General features: G+C 37.2%; 3 protein-coding genes across 3 annotated transcripts; all 3 read left to right on the top strand.

Moving 5' to 3' along the window:
- Positions 1-1,411: 1,411 nt before the first annotated feature.
- On the top strand, positions 1,412-10,116 carry LOC119787565 (leucine-rich repeat-containing protein 74A). Its single transcript, XM_038291512.1, has 13 exons — positions 1,412-1,576; positions 2,531-2,706; positions 2,779-2,886; positions 2,972-3,065; positions 3,221-3,270; positions 3,355-3,436; positions 3,509-3,594; positions 3,680-3,874; positions 3,957-4,052; positions 5,932-6,075; positions 6,256-6,360; positions 6,534-6,619; positions 9,477-10,116. The coding sequence occupies exons 1-13, from the start codon at positions 1,477-1,479 to the stop codon at positions 10,084-10,086; spliced, it is 1,932 nt and encodes a 643-aa protein (XP_038147440.1). The 5' UTR covers positions 1,412-1,476; the 3' UTR covers positions 10,087-10,116.
- Positions 10,117-10,495: 379 nt separating this feature from the next.
- Positions 10,496-12,525, top strand: si:ch211-173a9.7 (olfactomedin-4). Its single transcript, XM_038291360.1, has 5 exons — positions 10,496-10,648; positions 10,735-10,902; positions 11,053-11,265; positions 11,353-11,500; positions 11,580-12,525. The coding sequence occupies exons 1-5, from the start codon at positions 10,595-10,597 to the stop codon at positions 12,410-12,412; spliced, it is 1,416 nt and encodes a 471-aa protein (XP_038147288.1). The 5' UTR covers positions 10,496-10,594; the 3' UTR covers positions 12,413-12,525.
- A 3,547-nt stretch (positions 12,526-16,072) lies between these two features.
- Positions 16,073-19,636, top strand: si:ch211-173a9.6 (olfactomedin-4). The gene is made up of 5 exons (XM_038291361.1): positions 16,073-16,225; positions 16,319-16,486; positions 16,570-16,782; positions 17,003-17,144; positions 18,705-19,636. The coding sequence occupies exons 1-5, from the start codon at positions 16,166-16,168 to the stop codon at positions 19,499-19,501; spliced, it is 1,380 nt and encodes a 459-aa protein (XP_038147289.1). The 5' UTR covers positions 16,073-16,165; the 3' UTR covers positions 19,502-19,636.
- Positions 19,637-20,183: the final 547 nt, after the last annotated feature.

Genomic DNA, 20,183 nt, shown 5'->3' on the forward strand with positions numbered 1-20,183 from the left:
TTTTGAACCTTTTCACAATATTCTAATTTTCTGATATGATGAATTTGAGATTTTCATTTGTTGTCATTTGTAATCATCAAAATTAAACAAAATAAACATCTGAAATATATGAGTTTGTATGTAATGTATGAATATAATATACAAGTTTCACTTTTTAAATGGAATTACTGAAATCAATCTACTTTTTCATGATATTCTAATTTTATGACCAGCACCTGTACAGACCGCTGAGCTTTCATGGGTTCATTCTTGAAGAACTGCCTGTCTGCCTCTATATTGCATTGTTTTAAGTTGGTGTTTTTACAAGACTCGTATGGAATTAAATCTGTGCCACTGGGATTTAAATTAAAAATGTCACTGAAATAGAAATGTTGTATGTGTATACTTACTCTTTCTGTGTTAAAATATATTCAGAAAACATTTTCAACCTAAAAAAAAAATAAATGTCACTATATTTATATAGTTGACATTTTATCTGTTATTTTCACTTCAAGGTAAAAATTCACATTACTATTTCACAGTTAATATATTTTCAATACCTGTTTTTTTTTCAGTTTGACTTTTAAGTGTTAAAAAAATCAGCATATAAAAAAATCAGCCTTTCAAAATTCAAACTCAATATTTTCAGCAACTGAGATTCAACTGGCTCAATTTCACTGTGTTAAATTCAGCGTCTAAATTCAATGTAAAAAGGGAAGGGTTACTTAAGTTCACAGACATTACCAATGGATTGTGGTGTCCAACACTCAGCCAATCCCGTTACAGTTTCTTAGTCACGTGACGGATGGAGGCGTCCAACACCCAGCCAGTTTTGTCCAGAACCATTTGTAGCTTTTTATATAGCTTGCATAAAAACAATGCATTTGTATCAATACTAGACAAAGATAGTCTATTTCTTATGTGATGAGCCACCACATGAATTTTATAAAACAAAGTCAACAACACTAAACATGGATGGACTACATGGCCATTGCATATTAACAGAAAATAACTCAAAACATATGGAATAAATGATAAGTTTATTTTCAGTGGGCCAAAACAAAGTGCCTTCCCTTAATCCAGGATTGTTAATAAGTCACCAATTCTCTGACTAACATTATCTAGGTTGATTTCTCTCTTTTTTTCTTTTCTTTTTTTGTCAACTACAATCGATTAGTTTGAGCAAAGCGGATGGATACTGTAAATGTGTGTTAAATTTGTCACGAAAGTTTACTGTTCTTAAACATTTACTTTTAACCACATAGTACATTAGAGTACATTGGACTGCTGTGTTTTACAATGAAAATGTCTACAGTTTGTATTGTAGGAACACGATGGTAAGGACACTGATGCATGAATTCTTAATAACCCTCTGGCTGACATATAATCTCAGGGGTAGAGTTACATTCTTGATTAAACAGGCCAATGTTTTCACACAGTGCAAACTCTTCCAAGGCACATTAAATACTTTTACAAAATAACACATCAGCTTGAGTAATGTCCATACTCTCCTTCAAGGGACTGAGCTTGAAAGATGAAGCCTCTCCTTCACCCATGGTCTCAGACACTGAGTCTGACCAAGACTTAGAATTTGAAGGTGAGTTTCCTAACATTTAATTTTTGAAAAAGCTTTCACTGCTATAAAAAAGACAGAAAATTGTGTCCATAAAGGGTCTGGCATTTAGGGCAATCCAAAACTTTAGAATGTCATTAAAAATTGAATTTATTATTGTAACTCGCTGCGAAAGGGAGACTCTGCAGCAATATTACAATTAAGATCATTTATTTCAAATAGGTCATTGTTCTGATGGCTTTATTAGTAAAAAGTTTAAACTTTGTTAATCAAAATATTAAAATGTTAAATAAGACCAATAAAAGTAGATTTCATAGTGAAATTATATTTCAGTACACTGGCTTATCATTGGATCATTTGAAAGATTGCTGACACGTATATTTGTTAACAGAGTGCTTTATCCATGCATTTTAATGGAAAGTTAAGTAAAAGGGAAAAATGTGGCATAAAATGATGATGTGGCATTTTTTTAGATATTCAGTTTGTGGAGATTTGTCGTATCTGGGCTGCAGCGGAAGTTAGTGTCTCCAAAATTAGCTACAACCGTCACATTTCTTGGTTGGGATATCTTTTAAACCAACACAAGACCCTACAACATAGATGAGCTGTTAAAGCAAACTGAGCTTTATTGATGCCTAAGCACAGCTATGGGCTGATTTTTTCCATTCCATGCTAAATCACTGATTCATGCTGTAGAAGCCCCAAACTAAACATAAATGTCATATGTACACACTTCAAAGATTGTATAAAAAATGTCTTTATTTTTAATTTCTAATGATAGTCTAATGAAATAGATGGCATTTAAAAGTAACAGTCTAAAATCTTTAAAAATTAAACATAATTTTATAATGAGTTATTGAAATAAATGCAAATTTTTATGGCATTTCTTTTGACATGATGTTGTCAGCTTTATGTGAAAACCACATTGCTGTACAGGGATCTCTCTAGAACTTATTTAATAATCTTATTTAAACGCAGAAAAAAAGAAAACCACTGAAGAGATGTCAGTAGCTGAGGTGTACATGGAGGCCTGCAAACTGGTGGGTGTGGTTCCAGTTTCCTGCTTCATTCGAAACCTTGGGTCCCCAACCGTGACACTCACCTACCATGGGCTCGGACCTTCAGGTTGCAAAGCACTTTGTATTGCTTTGGTGGTGAGTTCAAAATGCAATTTCCACAATAAAATTATTTGGAAACTTATATCTGATGAGCTGCATCTATTCTAGTCTGATGTGCACATAAGGACTCTTGAGCTTGCTTACAATAACATTCAAGCTGAAGGGGTCAAATGTCTGGTGGAGCTGCTGAGGGCCAATTTTACCATCCAGTACCTGGTATGTATAGACTGAAAACTGACCACTAGAGGGCATAAGTGACATAAAAGAAGAATTTCTAAAAACAGCAATGGGTTTTTTACAGGATTTATCAAACAATCACATAAGATCGGAAGGAGCTGAAGATGTAGCTAAAATGCTGCTGGACAGCATTTCTCTGAAATCTATAAAGCTTTCAGGTAATGTGTTAGTAAACTTATTTAGATGTACTTCAAGTTCATTTTGGAGGCTGATGTGAAACATTTTTAAAAAGGAGTCCCCCCCCAAACACCAATCATAGTTTCATTTAAAAAAGTTACTTGATTGACTCATTAAACTCTTCATTTATTTGCAGGAAATAGATTCAAAGATGATGATGCTAGATTTTTCACCGAAGCACTGTCAGTAAGTTTCTAATAAACTGTTACAATCTTTATATTTTTAGTTGTTAATAAAAACTAATAACTTTGCTTTCCTTTCTGCTTTTAGACAAATTCCAGGATAAAGGATCTGGATTTGAGCCATAATGAGTTTAGGGAGAGAGGAGGAGAATATTTGGGACAGCTACTGGGTATAGCGATTTAAATGGTAAATAAAGTATGTTAGAGAGGTAAAATAAAGATGTCTCCCCTATCTTTATCAGCAAACAATGAAGGCTTAGAGGTTCTGGATCTCAGCTGGAATCATCTCAGAATGAAAGGAGCTGTGGCTTTTTCTGCTGGGCTTAAGGTTCGAATAAATAATAATTATTAAAGAAGATATATTTCTTTATTGAAACCAACTTAACTGATCCTAGTTTATTTTATATACTTAGGTTAATACAATGCTGAAACATCTTGACTTATCATGGAATGGTTTTGGCAATGAGGGAGCGTTAGCCGTGGGCGAGGCTCTAAAATTTAATAACACTCTGGTGCATCTTAACCTCAGCAACAACTGCCTTACTAATGAAGGTGTCAGGATGCTCTGCAGAGGTCTGGAATACAACGAAACGCTACGAGAGCTGCTGGTAGGTTCATGAACCTGCCTGCATTTGTTTGGCCTGGTTTTAGCTACACCCTTCATAATGATTCCTTACTTTGCCTTTGTAGCTGGCCTATAACTCTATAACAGTAGAGGCAGCTCTCGTCCTGGTCAATGTGGTGAGGAACACACCAAAGACGGCTCTGGAGCAGATCAACATTTGTGTGAGTGATCGAGCCCTGCATGTTAATAAGATTCACATTTAGGGAGAACCCATACCCATTGAATTTCAACCACAGTTGTCAGTTCAATTCAATTCATTTTATTTATATAGCTCCAATTCATAACATGTCCTCTTAATAACTATTACAGAGAAAATACTGTCAGGTTGGTTAAAGGTTTTTGTCCAGGAAAACCAGTTGATTGCATCGAGTCATTTATTTGCAAGACATGCTCATCCTGGATTAGCCTGCAAATATCTTAGACTAAGTATATATGCAGCAACATGGAGAGGAAAAACTCCCCTTTAACAGGAAGAAGCCTCCTGCAGAACGAGGCTCAGTGTGTGCGGCCTTCTGCCGAGGCCATCTAGGGTTGGAGGAGATAGAAGCATACATACAAATGAAGCAAATATAAAAAAGGTAACTGTTAACTAGCTCTACAGGTAGCGCCGTCCAGCAAAAACACAGCCAGTCAGATGAGGTCTGAGCCAGTTGTCATGTCAGAGGATGGAAGGGAGCAGATACAGTTAGTCACGGTAAAAAAAGCAGGACTTCTAGACCAATGGCATGTCGATGGCAGAAGCATAGCTGATATTTCAATCCAGGAAGGAGCAACAGTCAAACAGAAATAGACAAGAAGAGAAGGCAGAGAGAACATAAAGTTAGGGGTGAAGCATAGCAAATATAGCAGATTGGGAGAATGGAGATAGAATGAAGAGGAATGATGAGAGGTGGTCTCTATGTCCTCCAGTAGCCTAAACATATAACAGCATAAATATGGAAAACAGCTCAGGATAACCAAACTATTTTGGATGAGGTATGAAAAAGGTAGAGCTAAATTGTCCTGTTAAGACCCCAAACTTAAGTATATCTATGTGATGAACCAACAAATTTATTTAGGCCATTCCAACATGAATATAATATGATCTAAACTACTCTACTGTAACTCTGAGTGGAGGTCAACCTGAAATCCTAAAGGCTTCTAACAGGTTTTATTTCAGCATGAATCCATATTTAATTTCATCCCTTTATGACCAGCTTTCCTCTCTCCACTGGAAAAAATATAATCCCTTGAGCATGATGCTGCCACCATGATATTTAATCATATTTAGTCGGGTCTGACACCGTTGTATACTGTAGGAAAGCTTTGTGGTTCCTGTCCCAACACCGCTGCATGTCTGCCATCACGCTGGGTTAGTGTAGACAATAAGTTAGCCAGCGCATGGGAAGTTTTCTTTATTGTTTTGTTCTCTTGTCCGTCAGAATCTCTCTCACCAGTGCTGCACCATGTCTATTGAATGTAAGCAGAGATGTTTCGGCCTGTTAAATCAGTGCGACTGGCTTGGTCTGTATGTTGAGCTCTATGGCATCACATAAATTAGCGGGTCGACCCAGGTGTGATGTTCCCACTGTATGCCGATTGAAGCCAGTTGACGGCATTTTAACCTGTATCGCTTGCCGAGACGTTTTGAGGCGTTCCCACTGCCACTTAAAGCTGATTGTTCCCTGGTTTAAACAGGTTTTTCAGCCAGTGGGAAAGGGTATAACAATTCTCTAAAGAATTCGGAATTTCAATTTCAGTCAAGGGAAATCTATTTAGTTAATTACATGACATCTGAAAGCAGCTCTTTGTACTGATAAAATCAACAGCACAGTTTTCTTTTTATTATTAAAAATTTCAACAATTACACACCATCTTGTGTTACTCCGTCAATTAAAACACACATAAAATACATTCAAATCAGTTCTTCTAACATGTTGACAGGGCTCTGTTTATGCAGCGACCTTGGCTATCACAGTGAAGGTTTATATTCAGATAAATGAATAATTTTTTTCTTAATCTTACACACAAAAAACATTTTTCTTTCTTTAAAATTAACAGAATGTTTTGGTAAATGAGAGCTTTGTGAATGTTTTGGACCTGACGTGTCAGGAGCATCCTGGTCTGAATGTCCAGTATGGAGGAGTTGGAGGTTTCATCGCTCAGAAACCACCCAAACCAGTCGATCCGATGAAAGTCATACAGGTTAGCTTCGGTTTACCAACTTATATTATTTTATATATTTACAAAATATGCATGATATTAGTGAGAAAAAGAATAGAACAATGCTGAAAACTATGAAAAGAAAAACATTAAAGCAACATACGTTAACATATTTTGTTGTTTTTTTAAATCATTGAATACTTTCCCCCCATATTTCTCAAGGATTACCTCGATAAACGCAAGCTGCGTCTGTGGGATTTCTTTCGAAATATTGACAAAGACGGCACTATGCGAGTTTCTGTCACAGATTTCAGGAAGGCAGTTCAGGTTTCTAAACCTATTTATACATCACATATCATAATGATTTTATGTATTAATATATTATTGTGAAGAAATATTCAATTATACTTAAATCTTATTATTTACTTATTTCAGACGATGAAATATTTTCCTGATACTTCGTGATAACTTTTTTCTGTTTGTGTGTGTAAAACTTTTAGCAATCAAGCATTCCATTGAATCGATATCAGATTGAGGAGCTGATTAACAGACTTGACCGGGACAGAACAGGAATAGTAGATTACAGGTAAGCAGTTCCTTCCCAGCTTATGCTTGCTCAGAGGCCTTCTTTATTGATTTATTGCTGGGAAATACAGGGTAACACCATGTATATTACTGTGCAATCATGAGATTTATTGCCCTCTGACTACAGTATGCTTAAGATACAAGCAATGAATGACACCACATGTTCAAAAATATTTTGACAGAATGTTCTTCATATTTTGTTAAATTAGGTCGAAGGACCACAAGAGCCTAAACAGAATTCAGATGGGGACCCCTCCTTTATCTAAACTAAATCAAATCAAATCAAATATACTGAAATTCTGGGACCTGGTAATATTTAGAACTTCTCAATTCATGTTTAAGGTTCGAAATCAAAAACTTCCACACAATATACAGGAAATGTTTGGTGACAGAGAAGGGGGTTATGATCTAAGAGGTGAAGGATACTTTAAAAAAACAACACTTTAAAACAACCAGAAAGAGTTTTTGTTTATCTGTGTGTGGAGTAAATATCTGGAATGGATTGAATGACGAGTTTAAAAAAATTCAAAATGCAAACCAATTTAATAAACTGATTAAAACCGAGCTCATTTCAAAATACACTATATGACTGTTTAATAGTCTATAATGTAATTGATGACATAAATAGAACTTAAAATAATTGTACATGGCTAAACATCATGTGGAATGGAAACAAGTGTTTTTTTTGGTTTTTTGATGTTTTGACATTTAATTGAGGATAAATTGACAAGTAGGAAAGGGGCAGGACATTATAAGATGTATCTTCTACCTGCTCCTTTTCGAACAGAAAATATAAAATTAACATGTCACATGGGCAAAATAATTTGTTTTATATTTTCATTCTTAAGTTTGTTTCATTCAAATTTTTTTTCTTTCTTGATTGTTTTTACTGTCTGTTCGAAATAAATAAAATAAATAAATAAAAAATAAAAATAAATAAAACCTCCAGCACAGCTGCATTTAACTCGGTTTAATTTAATAACTGTATAATTTAGTTTACTGTTGTAATTTTGAAAATATAAACATTTTTGTTACTTTAGAGTATCTATTTTTTTCTCCTTTGTGTAACCCTGCATCCTTCTATTTACCCTTTACTTTTCTTGCACAGACAATATTTGAAAATCACTTCCTCTTAAGGACAAAACATAATTCTATTCTATTTTTTAATTTTACCTCATCATAATGGTCACCTCCAATTGTTTGTGTATGGTGGAGTATAAAGGGCGTACTAAGGCTTTATTTTTGAAATTAGAGGAACAAAGTCCAACCATTACAAGAATTCAAGAGCAAAATCGTACATAAATAAATATTATAGTGAAGTCATAATCGCAATAAGTTATTACAAGAATGAGACTAAAAAGTCGTTTAAATAAGAGAGAAGCTTCAGTAGAGTTATAAACCTAACCCACACCCACAGGGGAAAAACTGCTCTTTCTAGTGTACGTTTACAGAAAAGAAGGCTACTTCTTGGATTTTGTTTGAATCATTTTATTCTTGTAATATTACAAATTTCATCTTGTTGCAACTTTATTCTCCCAATGTTACCATTTTAGTGTCATAGACTTTAAACTATGACTATTTTATAATAAAAAAAATACTTTTTTTATTTCAAGAACAAATTCTCATATTATTACTTTATTTTTTTAATTATAAAATATATATATATATATATATATATATATATATATATATATATATATATATATATATATATATATTTTTTTTTTTTAGCCCTAATACTCAGTTGGAGGTAGGTTAAACAGTTTGTTTATAAGTGACCACCATCAAAAAATGTAGATTATTGTGATTTTTGTTTTTGCAGTTAGGGTTTGCATGACAAAGGCAGCAGAGCTAAGACAGCGTCAAATGATTATTTCACTGACATACGTTCTGAGTTATGAAGGTTTTTCTTGATTCCTTTTTTTCTTCTCTTAAGAGCAATACTGCTCTTTATTCATTTGTAGCTGCACAGGAGAAGTGCAGAGAGGAAATAGGTTTAGACATGTAGGAAATGGGTCTGAAATAGACAGAAGAAAACTGCTTTGAGGGCCAAACCCTCTGCATATGTTGAATTAGCGCTTCTGGGCCCTTTCTTTCTGTCCTGCCAGAATTTAGGCAAGCAGGGCTGTGTCCCCCATCATGGTGCTTCCATTAACATGTTTTGCAGTGGGGATGTTGAGATAAAGGTGATGCTCAGTAATAGTTTTCTGCCACGTGTACCATCATGAACATTAGCTTAAAATGAACTTTTTGCTACTGTACACCAGAGGTCCTTCTCCTATTAGTTTGCTGTGCCCCATGCATGGATTGTAGCAAACAGCAAACAGGACATTATGGGGGTTTATTTTTACAACAGTTTTATCTTTCCACTCAACTATAGAAACCAGGTTTGTTGGGTGCATTGCTAAGGATTAACAAGTCAACTAATTTTCTGACTTAATTGTTAGATCTTTGCAGCTCCTCCAGAGTAACCAAAGACCTCCTGGTTGGTTCTCCGACTGACGTCCTCTTTAAACTTCTCAATGGCTTTATTCTCAGCAGTCTCCTCTGTTTATTTCTCTGTTTGTATACTTACGTTCTCCAGATTGGTGATTTCTAAAGCCAGTTAACTGGTTGCACATATTTTTTTCCTTTAAGGGTTTTTTAAAGTAAAGGATGCTAATGAAATGCCTGTTCACTTATATTGTTTTCATTATTTGTATTTGCTGATAGAGCTTTTACAACCATTTTTCTACTTCAGATTTTTAGAAATGACATTGAAGTCTGATGATGGCAGGTGATAAAATCACATGTTATTGTTAAGCCTTCTTGACAGTTTTACAGTGGTTAGTTTTGTTTTATTTTATTTTTTTCTTCAGGGGGTTGGCAGATACTAGAAAACAGATGATGAGAGATCATCGCCATCAGCTGAAGAAAGTGGAATCCCGTCAGAAGAAAGAGAAGCAGAAGAGTGACCGCATACTGAAGACCTTCCAGACCGCAGTGGAAGCCGTCACACCTCGTAGCTCCATGATCATCTCCCCAGGAGGTGCCAAAGAAGACTCAGGTGGCCCACAGCCCTTTTCTGCTACCCCTCTCAGTTCCTGGCACCACATTCTAATGTCAAACAGCAGTCGCTATTCTGTCACCAACATGAGCAGCGACCATGCCCATCTGCCAATGTTAGGAGGTACCTCCCCTTACCGTCCAACCAGTTCTCCGGCGATGCGGTCCTACTCTCAGCCCAACCTGCTGGCTGATTCCTCCCACTCTCCAACAAGCAAATCCATCTCTGCTCAGGGCATTCGCTCTGATCTAGAGATGGAACCCAGTAAGCTAAGTCCTACTGGCAACAGCCTGACCAGGTCCAGGCCGGCTCTTAATGCAGAGCAGCCAAAGGGTAAAGTCAAAGCTAAGAAGTTAAAGAAACAGAAATTGAAGAAGCACAGTGATAAAGACACAAAGAAACCTATGAAGAGCATCAACTAATGTGTATTCAACAATAACAAAAATATATATTAAAGCTAAAACTGAATTCATTGCCATTTTTTAATGTTCTTCATTCTGATGCGACAGTAATTTTTCTCCTTACAGATTTCTTCACTCTCCAAACTCATCTGACGATAAACCAATATTCAAAGCATTTTAATCCAGTATCCAGAGAAGAAATCCTTGATTTCTTTATGCTTTAATTTGTTTCCTATACAGTCATGGTCTTGCTCCATTTAACTATGTTTCTTTATTACTTTTAATGCCTGCAGACTGTACAGTATTTGTGACCTCTCTGGCACACCCATGCCTACACAGAGATCATTTTCTGCAAACATTTGACTATTTATTATATGGGGGCTAAGGAAGATGGGAAGAACATATACTGTTACCTGCCTTGGCCAACAATTGTGTGAACTGTGCAGGTGTTGCATCCAGGATTAGTTTTTGACAGGCTATATAAATGGTAAAGAACAAGCTTTCTCAGCCATAACGACCAGACTGCACAATGATCAAGACTCTAATACTCTCAGCACTGCTGAGCTCCACAGCGGCCATGGGGGTATGTATGGCAAACGTAAGAATATCATTTTCCACATTTCTTGCATCCTACATCATCTGATCTGTTTCCTCTATTTCTCGTCTCAGGTTGGAGGCCTGTGGAGGGGAGGGAGTGTAAGGAATGAGACAGGAGGAGGGGAGAAGTGCACCTGTGATGCCTTCCTGCCCAGTTCTACTTTTCCTGTTGCCGATTTGGAGGTGGTGGAGCAGACAGCAGATGAAATCTCACATATGCTGGAGCTGGAGATGGGAAAGGTACTGATGAGTATGCATGATGGTAATGGGTTATAAGGCTGTAACTACTGCAAATGGGATGCTTTAACTCTCCTGTAAAGAATATTATGTGTTTCTGATGATGAAAAATCCATCAATCTGCTCTGAATTCTTATATTTTTGTACTTTCAGATTGAAGAATTTGAAATCAAGATTACAGAGTATGCAGAAAAAATTGAAAAGCTGACATTAGAAGTTGATACTATGGAGAAAAATCCAGATGACTACAAAGAAGCTGACTTTGAAGAGATAAACGTGCAGATCAAACAGGTGGAGGCTCTGGTTTTAGAGCTGCAGCTCTCAGTCAATGCTTCGATTGTTGTCTTTGAATCCCTGCATGTACAGGTATGTTAGAAGCTTTATGCAAACTGAACGGTGATTGGTACACCATTACAATCTTTGACTAATACAGAAGTATGGGTGCTCTTACAGATCAGCGTAATGGTGGAAACCCTGAACAGACTGGAGAAGATCCATGATAAGAATTTAGTTCTTTCAACTCGCAGAGAGTATATAAAGCTACAAGTTGAGCTTGAGGAGTGTGAGAGACGCCACCAGGAGCTGTTTAACCCCGACATCGGTGAGCCTATTCCCATAATCACAAAATTTGGGAACATTCCCTGAACTCATAGGGCTGATCACCCTCTCTCTCTCTGCAGGCTCATGTGCTCACTCTGGTATAATCAGGGTCAGCAAGCCTTTGGTGAGCCAACTGAATGCCCACCTAAGTAGCGGCTACTATTATGGAGGCTGGGGGAAAGATTCAAAGCCTATTCCTGAAAGAGAGTCCATGTACTGGTACTCGGGTTACTCCTCCACTACGATGGTGGACATCAGATTCTACACTGACTACAAAAACTTAATTCTGAGAACGCCTTTTCTACATCACTCCTTACCCAGTGGTTGGTATGGTTCAGGAAACAACTTTATAGTCCGTGATAACACCCTATATTATCAGATAAACAACCCGTTCGCCATTGCAAAACTAAACTTCACCACAGTTAAATATGAGTACAGGGTGGTTGCTAAGGCCTCCCCCAAGTTCTCCTACTCCAGCTCCCCTAATCAGAACTTTGACTTTGCAGCAGATGAAGCAGGCCTGTGGGTGACCTATGCTACAGAAGAATCTGGGGGTCGGATAATCATTGCTAAAATAAATGAGGCTTCCTTTGGGATTGAGGAGGAATGGCAGACCAGTGTTTATAAACCAAGTGTTACTAATGCCTTCATGATTTGTGGTGTTTTTTATGCAGTCAGAACAATAGACACCCTAACAGAAGAGATATTTTACAAATATAACACTAACACTAAGCAGGAGGAGTACATCAGTATTCTCTTTGAGAGGTTTCGGGATAAATACTACAATCTGGATTATAATCCCACTGATCAGAAGCTCTACATGTACAATGATGGTTACTATGTGAGCTACCATCTCTGGTTTAACCACACAGTTCAGGCTACAGTTCAACCACCAGTTTTACTGGTCACCTAGATAATTTTCTGTTATTGAAAGAGCTATTTGAGACAAATGATTAATGAGTTTCTTTTTCTTCCTTTCACTATCTCTCTTCCTGACCTTTAATAAATGATTTGAAGCATCCTAAAGGTGTTGTTGTCATGCTCACTGCTCATCATTTTCTGAAATCGGGAAATAAGACAGTTATATTAAAATCAAGGTTTTATGCTCCAAAAAAACCTTTACAAAACAATGCTGGCTTTAGGTATAAGAAACTACTTTAACAGGTATTCACTTAATAAAATAAAATAAAGTAAAAAATAAAATAAATATATAAGAAATATTTTTCATTTTTGATCAAAATAAATAATTAGATAACAGTTAGTGACATAAAAATTATAAAGGAAAATAGATTGCAGCATAAGTCTTCTATGCCTCTTGCTTGGGCTGGAGCTTATGTCTGCAGTCTTTTGGTTAGAGGCGGGTTAGACCCTGCACAGGTCTTTGCAGGAATATGCAGGACAAACAACCACACCCAAACACACTTATACCAAGGGGCAATTTAAAGACAAAAATATAAAAAGACAATCCAAACGCCAAGTACAAATACCCAGGCTAACACTTGAACCCAGGCCATTCTTACGATGGTAAACACTTTTCTACAATGCAGCCCCTAGACCTGAAGAAAATGCAACTGTCTCGATTAAATTAAAAAACTGAAAAAAAGGATGCAATATTGATGCCTTCATGTAGTATCCTAATTATGGCAAATACCAAAAGCCAACATGAAAATTGCACATGAACACTCCTTTTGTAATTTCCACTGGAAATCTGGGAAAGTTCTATGATACTTGAGTTGTCAAGACGAGGTGAACTTTGACCTTTCAACATGGCACACAGCAGATAAATGATTGTGTATGGTAAATAGTGCATCATGAAGTGTTCTTCTGCTATATATTTTTAGGATATATCACTATTTAAAATTGTGTCGTTTTTTAATGGACCATTATTCTTTGTTTTTATCAGATAGTCGCTACCAGTCAGTCCATGCCTTTAATTCTCCCTCTTCTTCATATAGCAGATGAATTAGGAAGTCTAACTGTCTTGCCCAAATAGCAGCTCGTGATAATATTTGCATCCAACATGTTTTTCTTTTCTACCACAACAAAAGCACTTGTGTGCTGGTTATTTCGACTTTAAGTGAAAAGGATCATTTTTACCAGACCACCTGAAGGCAGCATATGTCCAGGGGTTTTAATTTCTGGTCTGATCAGCTATTAGCATACCTTGCACACCTGAGTGTTGCTAGTAAATGCCGCTATGAAACTTCCAACTCTTATCTTATCAGATTCTGAAATTTTAGGGGGAAAAAAAGATTATCAAGTCAAATTGTCTCTTATTATTTTCTTCTTTGTGGGAATTTTCCTAAGTCTCACAGATAAACAGTAGAGTGGCTCACCCTTTCAAAAGATTTATACTCTTTATTGTCTTCTGAAGTCAGGAAAAGTCCATAAACTGAAAAATGGTGGATGGGGAGGGGCTCACACAACCTTGATCCAAGTTTGTTGGAAAATCATTTTTAAGACTGTTGATCGTTATTGTGACTGGATGTGAAAATGGTGCTTGTAGTGCTTAAAGTTTCCATTTATCATACACTAGAAGAAAGTGAAATTAACCAAAAATATTTCCTGATAACAGACACATATAAAATCCAATTTCATAATGGCACAATTAGTTATTGGGAAGACACAAAAGAAACAAGCCAATAAGAAGCTTAATTGATAAGATTTGCATGAGAAATCCTGTGGGAAGCACAAACCTTAGACCAAAACTTTAGATTTAGGATAATGACTGGGTTGTGTGGGCAGCAGTCTCAGCAGAGATTCCCAGACTTCCCTATCTTAAGAAACCTCCTCCAGCTCTTCTGCGGGAAGTCCGAGGCTCTCCCAGGCCAGCCTACTGATATAGTTCCTTCAGCGTGTCTTGGGGCTTCACCCTGGGCCTCCTCCCAGTGGGAGCTACCTAGAATACATCTCTAGGGAGGCCACCGGGGGCACCCGGCAATGCAGACAAAACTCCTGCTATGTTTGTACAGAGACTGGAGGAACCTCGACTCCATACTCCGAGTGCCACCCACAGGACACTATGAGGGACACAATTGAATACCACCAGGTCTACAAAACACATGTGGACCGGTTGAGCAAACCCCCTTGAGCCTCCAGCAGAGGGTATAGGGCTGGTCCAATGTTCCATGACCAGGATGAAAACCACAATACTCCTCCTGAAGCTGAGGTTTAGCAATCCCCTGGACTCTCCTCTCAGGCACCCTAGCATGGTTCGTCTTGGGGACCTCCAGTCCCTCTTTTTATGCAGGGGAACCACCATCCCAATCTGACAGTATAGGGGCAATGTCCCAGACCTCCACATGATGTTGAAGAGACATGTTAGCCATGATAATGTCCAGAGATTTAAGGATCTCAGGATGGATCTCATCCACCCGTGAAGCCATGCAAACGTGGAGTTTTTCTGAATACATAGTAAAACCTAGAAAAAGAAAATCATAGAGCACAGACCTTCTCTAAGCAGCAAATATTGACCCACACCTTTAGCTAAAACTTGCATGTCTGGATCATGACTTTTGGAATCTAAATCTGAAGATGTCATTAGTCGCTGCTGCCACTCTCTGGTTAGGAGCGGGTGCTTGTTTCCTCTATAAATCCCACAATCTTAAACTATCATTTTTAAAAAATATGTATTTGTATGTGTGAATTGCATGGATTGTTACCGACATCTGGTGAAAATGTCATGTCAATAGTCCATCTAGAAATTTACTGAGATAAATGGTGGTGTGTTATATGGTTATTTTACTATTAATAAATAAAACAAGTAAACAAGCCAGACGAATCTCCTGAACTAAGATTTTGTTGAGCAACACTTTGAGGCAATCACTGAAATCAAGTTTATTCTTTAATGTTCAGGAAGTGTACAGTAAAACCTTTTCACCTGCTGACAGGTATGTTGATTCATGAAAATGTAATGTTGGTTTGTAGTTTGACCCATATGCAGAATCACACGGAGAACCACTGAGTTTTGATGTTTCATTTAAAAAAGCTACAGGAATCTGGGAGCAGAGAACTGCAGAACGTCAGTAGAACTTTCAGGCTGGTCTGAGGGGAGAAAGCAGCCAGATCAGAAAGGAGTTGGTTGATGACAACTGATGACTGATTTCCTTACCTGAGTGATGCAGGGGAGGCATGGATCTGAAGGGGTTTGATTCAACTTCAACCTTTATGTTTAATCCAACCATGTTTAAAAAGTTAAGACTTTCTGGAGTGCTGCTCATTTCAAAAAGCGGGAAAAAAAACAGTGCTGTTAGATTTCATGACAGATGGCCAATTTCTCATCCGCACCCAATGTTCGGATCACACCTCATACTGGAAGTTCAACATGCACCTGAAGAAGCAAGCAATAATGACCCAGTCACAGTCTAAATATCCTTATGCAGATAAAGTATGGCTTTGCCCCACCATTATACAAATATTAAGTTCACTAAAAGGACTATAAATAAGACTGTAAGATGTCACCACATGTGGTAATTTCACATCCACACCCTTTGTTTAGATTACACTTTATGCTGTGGATACCCAGCCTTTGCAATTAAGCAACTGTTTAAGCACCAGATCAGGTAGTAACCATGTGAAGAGAGAAGGTGTCTGCGAAAGATCATATATGAGCACCTATAAAAACTCCGGCACAGTCTGAAGTGACATTTGAGAGGTGCACTAAGACATGATGCTGCTGGTTCTGTTTCTGCTCCTCTGTGCCTTTAGTCCTGCTTCGGCTTGGATTGTAAGTAATCCTTATGTCTGTGATATGCTCAATACATATTTTGTAGTTTTTTTGTTTTTTTATATCAATTGTTATTTCTGTGTCACACTTTAGCCAGTGCAAGACTGGGAATCTGGAAACGTGACTACTTCAGTAGGTTCGTCTGGTCAGTGTGTCTGCCATGTTTTTCTCCCTGACACCACTTTCCCTGCTGATCGGGTTGAGCACATGCAGCAAGTCAGCAGTGATTTAATCCTGGAAGTGGAAATCCAAATTGATAAGGTTCTGTTAGGAATTACCTAATAAATAAAACTGCTATGTGATGAAATAATTTAATAACTTCTCTTCTTTTTTGATTATTTCAGATGGTGAAGTACGAAGGGAAAATGTTGATCTATCTTGCTCAGCTGAAGGATCTGGAATCCAGAGTGAACATCTTAGGAAGTAGTCCTGATGATTACATCCTCCTGGACTTTGAGCTGCTTAGGGTTGAGCTCAGGGAATTTGAGGCTCTGGTTTCTCAGCTTAAGGACTCCTTCAACTCCTCTTCTCCCCTATTCGACAGTCTCTACACTGAGGTGAAATAATCACAAATTGAAAGCAATCTTCATGGAGTCATAATACATGTTGGAATTGTGTGATTCGATTTATTGCCTAAGAAAACCTGCAAAAAATCTTGAAACTGGATAAGAATCAGCTACCATTGTTTTGAAATATGTTTGCTTTCAAGGCCTGACAACTTTAGATGAATTCCTTCTTGAAATACTATTAACATTTTCCCCTTATTTTTGCTTCTAGATCCACAACATGACGCTCATTGTGAACCAGCTGGAGACATATGACAAGAGCAACCTGGAGGTGATCAGGCATGAGTTTGCCAAGCTGCAGAAGAAGCTAGAGGAATGCCAGAAGGACCAAGAGATCATCAATCCAGACATTGGTGAGAAATCTGCCTGACATGATTAATAATAGTTTGCACTCTAGCAGCTGAAGGTGAAATGATTTTTTTCCTAAATAACAATCTTATTAGATTAAATTATCATAAAAAGTTATTTATAGGAGAGTAAGCAAAAAAGAATTAAAAAAAAGAAGATAATAACTTTACATATATATATATATATATATATATATATATATATATATATATATATATATATATATATATATATATATATATATATATATATATATATATTGAAATCTAGTACTGAAATAAATTCACCTTTTTTCTTCAACTAGTCCATGCATTTGTTACTTCAACTATGTTACTATTGTAATTCTTTACTATCAGGAAGTCCGTAAACTGTAGTTAAAAGCCTTCAGCTGATCCAAAATGCTGCAGCCAGAGTTCTGGTGAAAATTAAAAAGAGAGATCATATCTCTCCTATCCTGGCTTCTCTTCATTGGCTTCCTGTTAAATCCAGAATAGAATTTAAAATCCTCCTTCTCACATATAAAGCCTTAAATGGCCAAGCTCCATCTTATATCAGAGATCTGATTGTTCCTTATGTCCCTAAATGAGCACTTTGCTCTCAATCAGCAGGTTTACTAGTGGTTCCTAGAATTTCTAAAAGTAGAATGGGAGGCAGATCTTTTAGTTATCAGGCTCCTCTCCTGTGGAACCAACTACCAGTTTTAGTCCATGAGGCAGACACCCTGTCTACTTTTAAGGCTAGGCTTAAAACTTTCCTTTTTGATAAAGCTTATAGTTAGAGTGGCTCAGGTTATCCTGAGCTATCTCTATAGTTATGCTGATATAGGCTTAGACTGCTGGAGGACATAGGGACCCCTAATTCTTTATTCTGCTTCATTCTATCTCTATTCTCCTACTCTGCAGAATCTGTTAGTTCAATCTCACTTTATGCTCTCTCTGCTTTTTCTCATAGTAGCTTTGCCTTTGTTCCTGTTTTGCTGTGACACCATCCTGGAGAGAAATATCAGCTGTCATCAACACCCTTGTTTATAGATGATGGAGATGGGCCTGTTTTGTAGTGTAGTGTGTAGTATTTCCTGTTTCTCTGAATGTGACTGGCTGGATGCGCTCTCTTCAACCTCTGACATGGGAGCTCATCTGCCTAGCTGTGTGTTTCTTGTGTTTCCGCCTTTTACAGCTGCTTCTTGTATCTCTGCTTCTGTCTCCTTGAACCCCAGTCGGCCTCGGCAGATGGCCGCTCACACTGAGCCTGGTTCTGCTGGAGGTTACTTCCTGTTAAAAGGGAGTTTTTCCTCTCCACTGTCGCTACAAGCATACTTAGTGTGAGGGATTGCATTTGAGTCAATGAGTCGATGCAATCAACTGGTTTTCCTTAGATAGAAAACTTTGAATCAATTTGACTGTTTGATCTGGTTAAACTGTAAAGTGCCTTGAGATGACTTGTGTTGTGAATTGGCGCTATATAAATAAACTGATTTGAATTGAATTGAATCATCTTTCAATTAACTATAAACTAGGAATAACTGAGATGGGCAATTATTAACAACCTTTTTTTTTTTTCTTCAGGAAACTGCAATCACACTGGAATCTTAAGCCTCAGCAATCCATTGGTGGTCCAATTAAATTATCACTTAAATTCAGGTTATCTGTATGGTGGCTGGGGGAGAGACTCCAAGCCCATACGAGGTAATGAAAACATGTACTTCTATGGTGGGTACAATAGCCCTGGAGCAGTTTATGACTTTTATTCTTACTCTAACTATGACAACCTGATCCTGAGGAAAGCCTCAAAACACATTGACCTACCAAATGATTGGTTAGGTGTTGGAAACAACTACATAGTTCGCAGTAATGCCATCTACTATCAGCATAACAGCCCCTTTAGCATGACCAAGTACAATCTGACCTCTTCCGCATATGACTACAGAGTCATTTCATCTGCAAGTACGAGTTTTTCTTATGCCTACTCAAGCAATCAGAACCTGGACTTTGCAGCTGATGAAAGTGGCTTATGGGTAATGTACGCTTCAAACCAAAACATGGGGAAAATTGTCATTGCTAAAATAGATGAAAAATCTTTTGGGATTGAGGATGAGTGGCGTACTGATGTGTACAAACAGACAGCCGGCAATGCTTTCATGGTCTGTGGAGTGATGTATGCCACCAGGTCAGTGGATATAAGCACTGAGGAGATCTTCTATGCTTATGACACCAAGACCAAGCAGGAGAAATACCTCAGCATCACCTTCAAGAAGTTCCAGGAAAAATACAGCAACCTGGATTATAATCCCTATGACCAGAAGCTCTACATGTACAACGATGGCTATTATGTGTCATATAACGTCAAATTTAACAAAGAATGATTCAGTATATTTTTGATCTTCGTATTGTGATTCATACGACTGATCTGCAATTTCTTTCTTCTTAAACCTTTAGGAAACTACACCTTGTTGTATGTTTTCCCTTGTTTTCTTGAATAAAAACAAACTGAAGCATCCCAATGCTGTCTGGAGTGTATTGTGGGATGTGTTTTTGCTATTTGTTATTATTGTTTTTGTTTTGTTTTTTAAGAAAAGACACACGTCGCGGTATTTTAGTTCTACGTTTTAAATTTGGAGATGAAACTTGCCTTCATTTCCATTATTTGATGGATCCTGTAACAGATGTATGGAAATATATATTTTTTTCTCATATATCGATCAAAAGAGAACTTTTAAAATGGAGATTTGCAATAAATTTTCTAAAATACACAAGAAGACACAAAATTAGGATCTGTTTACATCCAAATAGCTGAAATTAGTTTAATTAATTGTTGAAAGGTTGCATTATGGTCCAGATAACATTCAGCCTGTTGGCCACGTCTCTGCTCCTGAATTATTTGTTTAAAATATTCAGTTATGGAAAATAAAACAAAAAGGATATTTTGTCATCATCTCAATTGTTTTTAAGCATTAAGAAACAAATACACATGAAGAATGCTAAGATGTGTCCCTTGATCCAGTACCTGCTTTTAAATGCTGCTCTAAATATAAATTTTATATATCT

The sequence above is a fragment of the Cyprinodon tularosa genome, unplaced genomic scaffold (genome assembly GCF_016077235.1).
Source record: "Cyprinodon tularosa strain WSP-4 unplaced genomic scaffold, ASM1607723v1 ctg3, whole genome shotgun sequence".
Classification (NCBI taxonomy): Eukaryota; Metazoa; Chordata; class Actinopteri; order Cyprinodontiformes; family Cyprinodontidae; genus Cyprinodon; species Cyprinodon tularosa.

Excerpts from the sequence above, each read along its gene's own strand:
- LOC119787565 (XM_038291512.1), top strand. The coding sequence starts at position 1,477 with ATGTCCATACTCTCCTTCAAGGGACTGAGCTTGAAAGATGAAGCCTCT. Across the intron at positions 3,271-3,354 it reads TTTTCACCGAAGCACTGTCA|ACAAATTCCAGGATAAAGGA; the intron begins GTAAGTTTCTAA and ends TTCTGCTTTTAG. Across the intron at positions 3,595-3,679 it reads CTTTTTCTGCTGGGCTTAAG|GTTAATACAATGCTGAAACA; the intron begins GTTCGAATAAAT and ends TTATATACTTAG.
- si:ch211-173a9.7 (XM_038291360.1), top strand. The coding sequence starts at position 10,595 with ATGATCAAGACTCTAATACTCTCAGCACTGCTGAGCTCCACAGCGGCC. Across the intron at positions 10,903-11,052 it reads TGGAGCTGGAGATGGGAAAG|ATTGAAGAATTTGAAATCAA; the intron begins GTACTGATGAGT and ends TTGTACTTTCAG. Across the intron at positions 11,501-11,579 it reads GCTGTTTAACCCCGACATCG|GCTCATGTGCTCACTCTGGT; the intron begins GTGAGCCTATTC and ends CTCTCTCTGCAG.
- si:ch211-173a9.6 (XM_038291361.1), top strand. The coding sequence starts at position 16,166 with ATGATGCTGCTGGTTCTGTTTCTGCTCCTCTGTGCCTTTAGTCCTGCT. Across the intron at positions 16,487-16,569 it reads TGGAAATCCAAATTGATAAG|ATGGTGAAGTACGAAGGGAA; the intron begins GTTCTGTTAGGA and ends TGATTATTTCAG. Across the intron at positions 16,783-17,002 it reads TCGACAGTCTCTACACTGAG|ATCCACAACATGACGCTCAT; the intron begins GTGAAATAATCA and ends TTTTGCTTCTAG.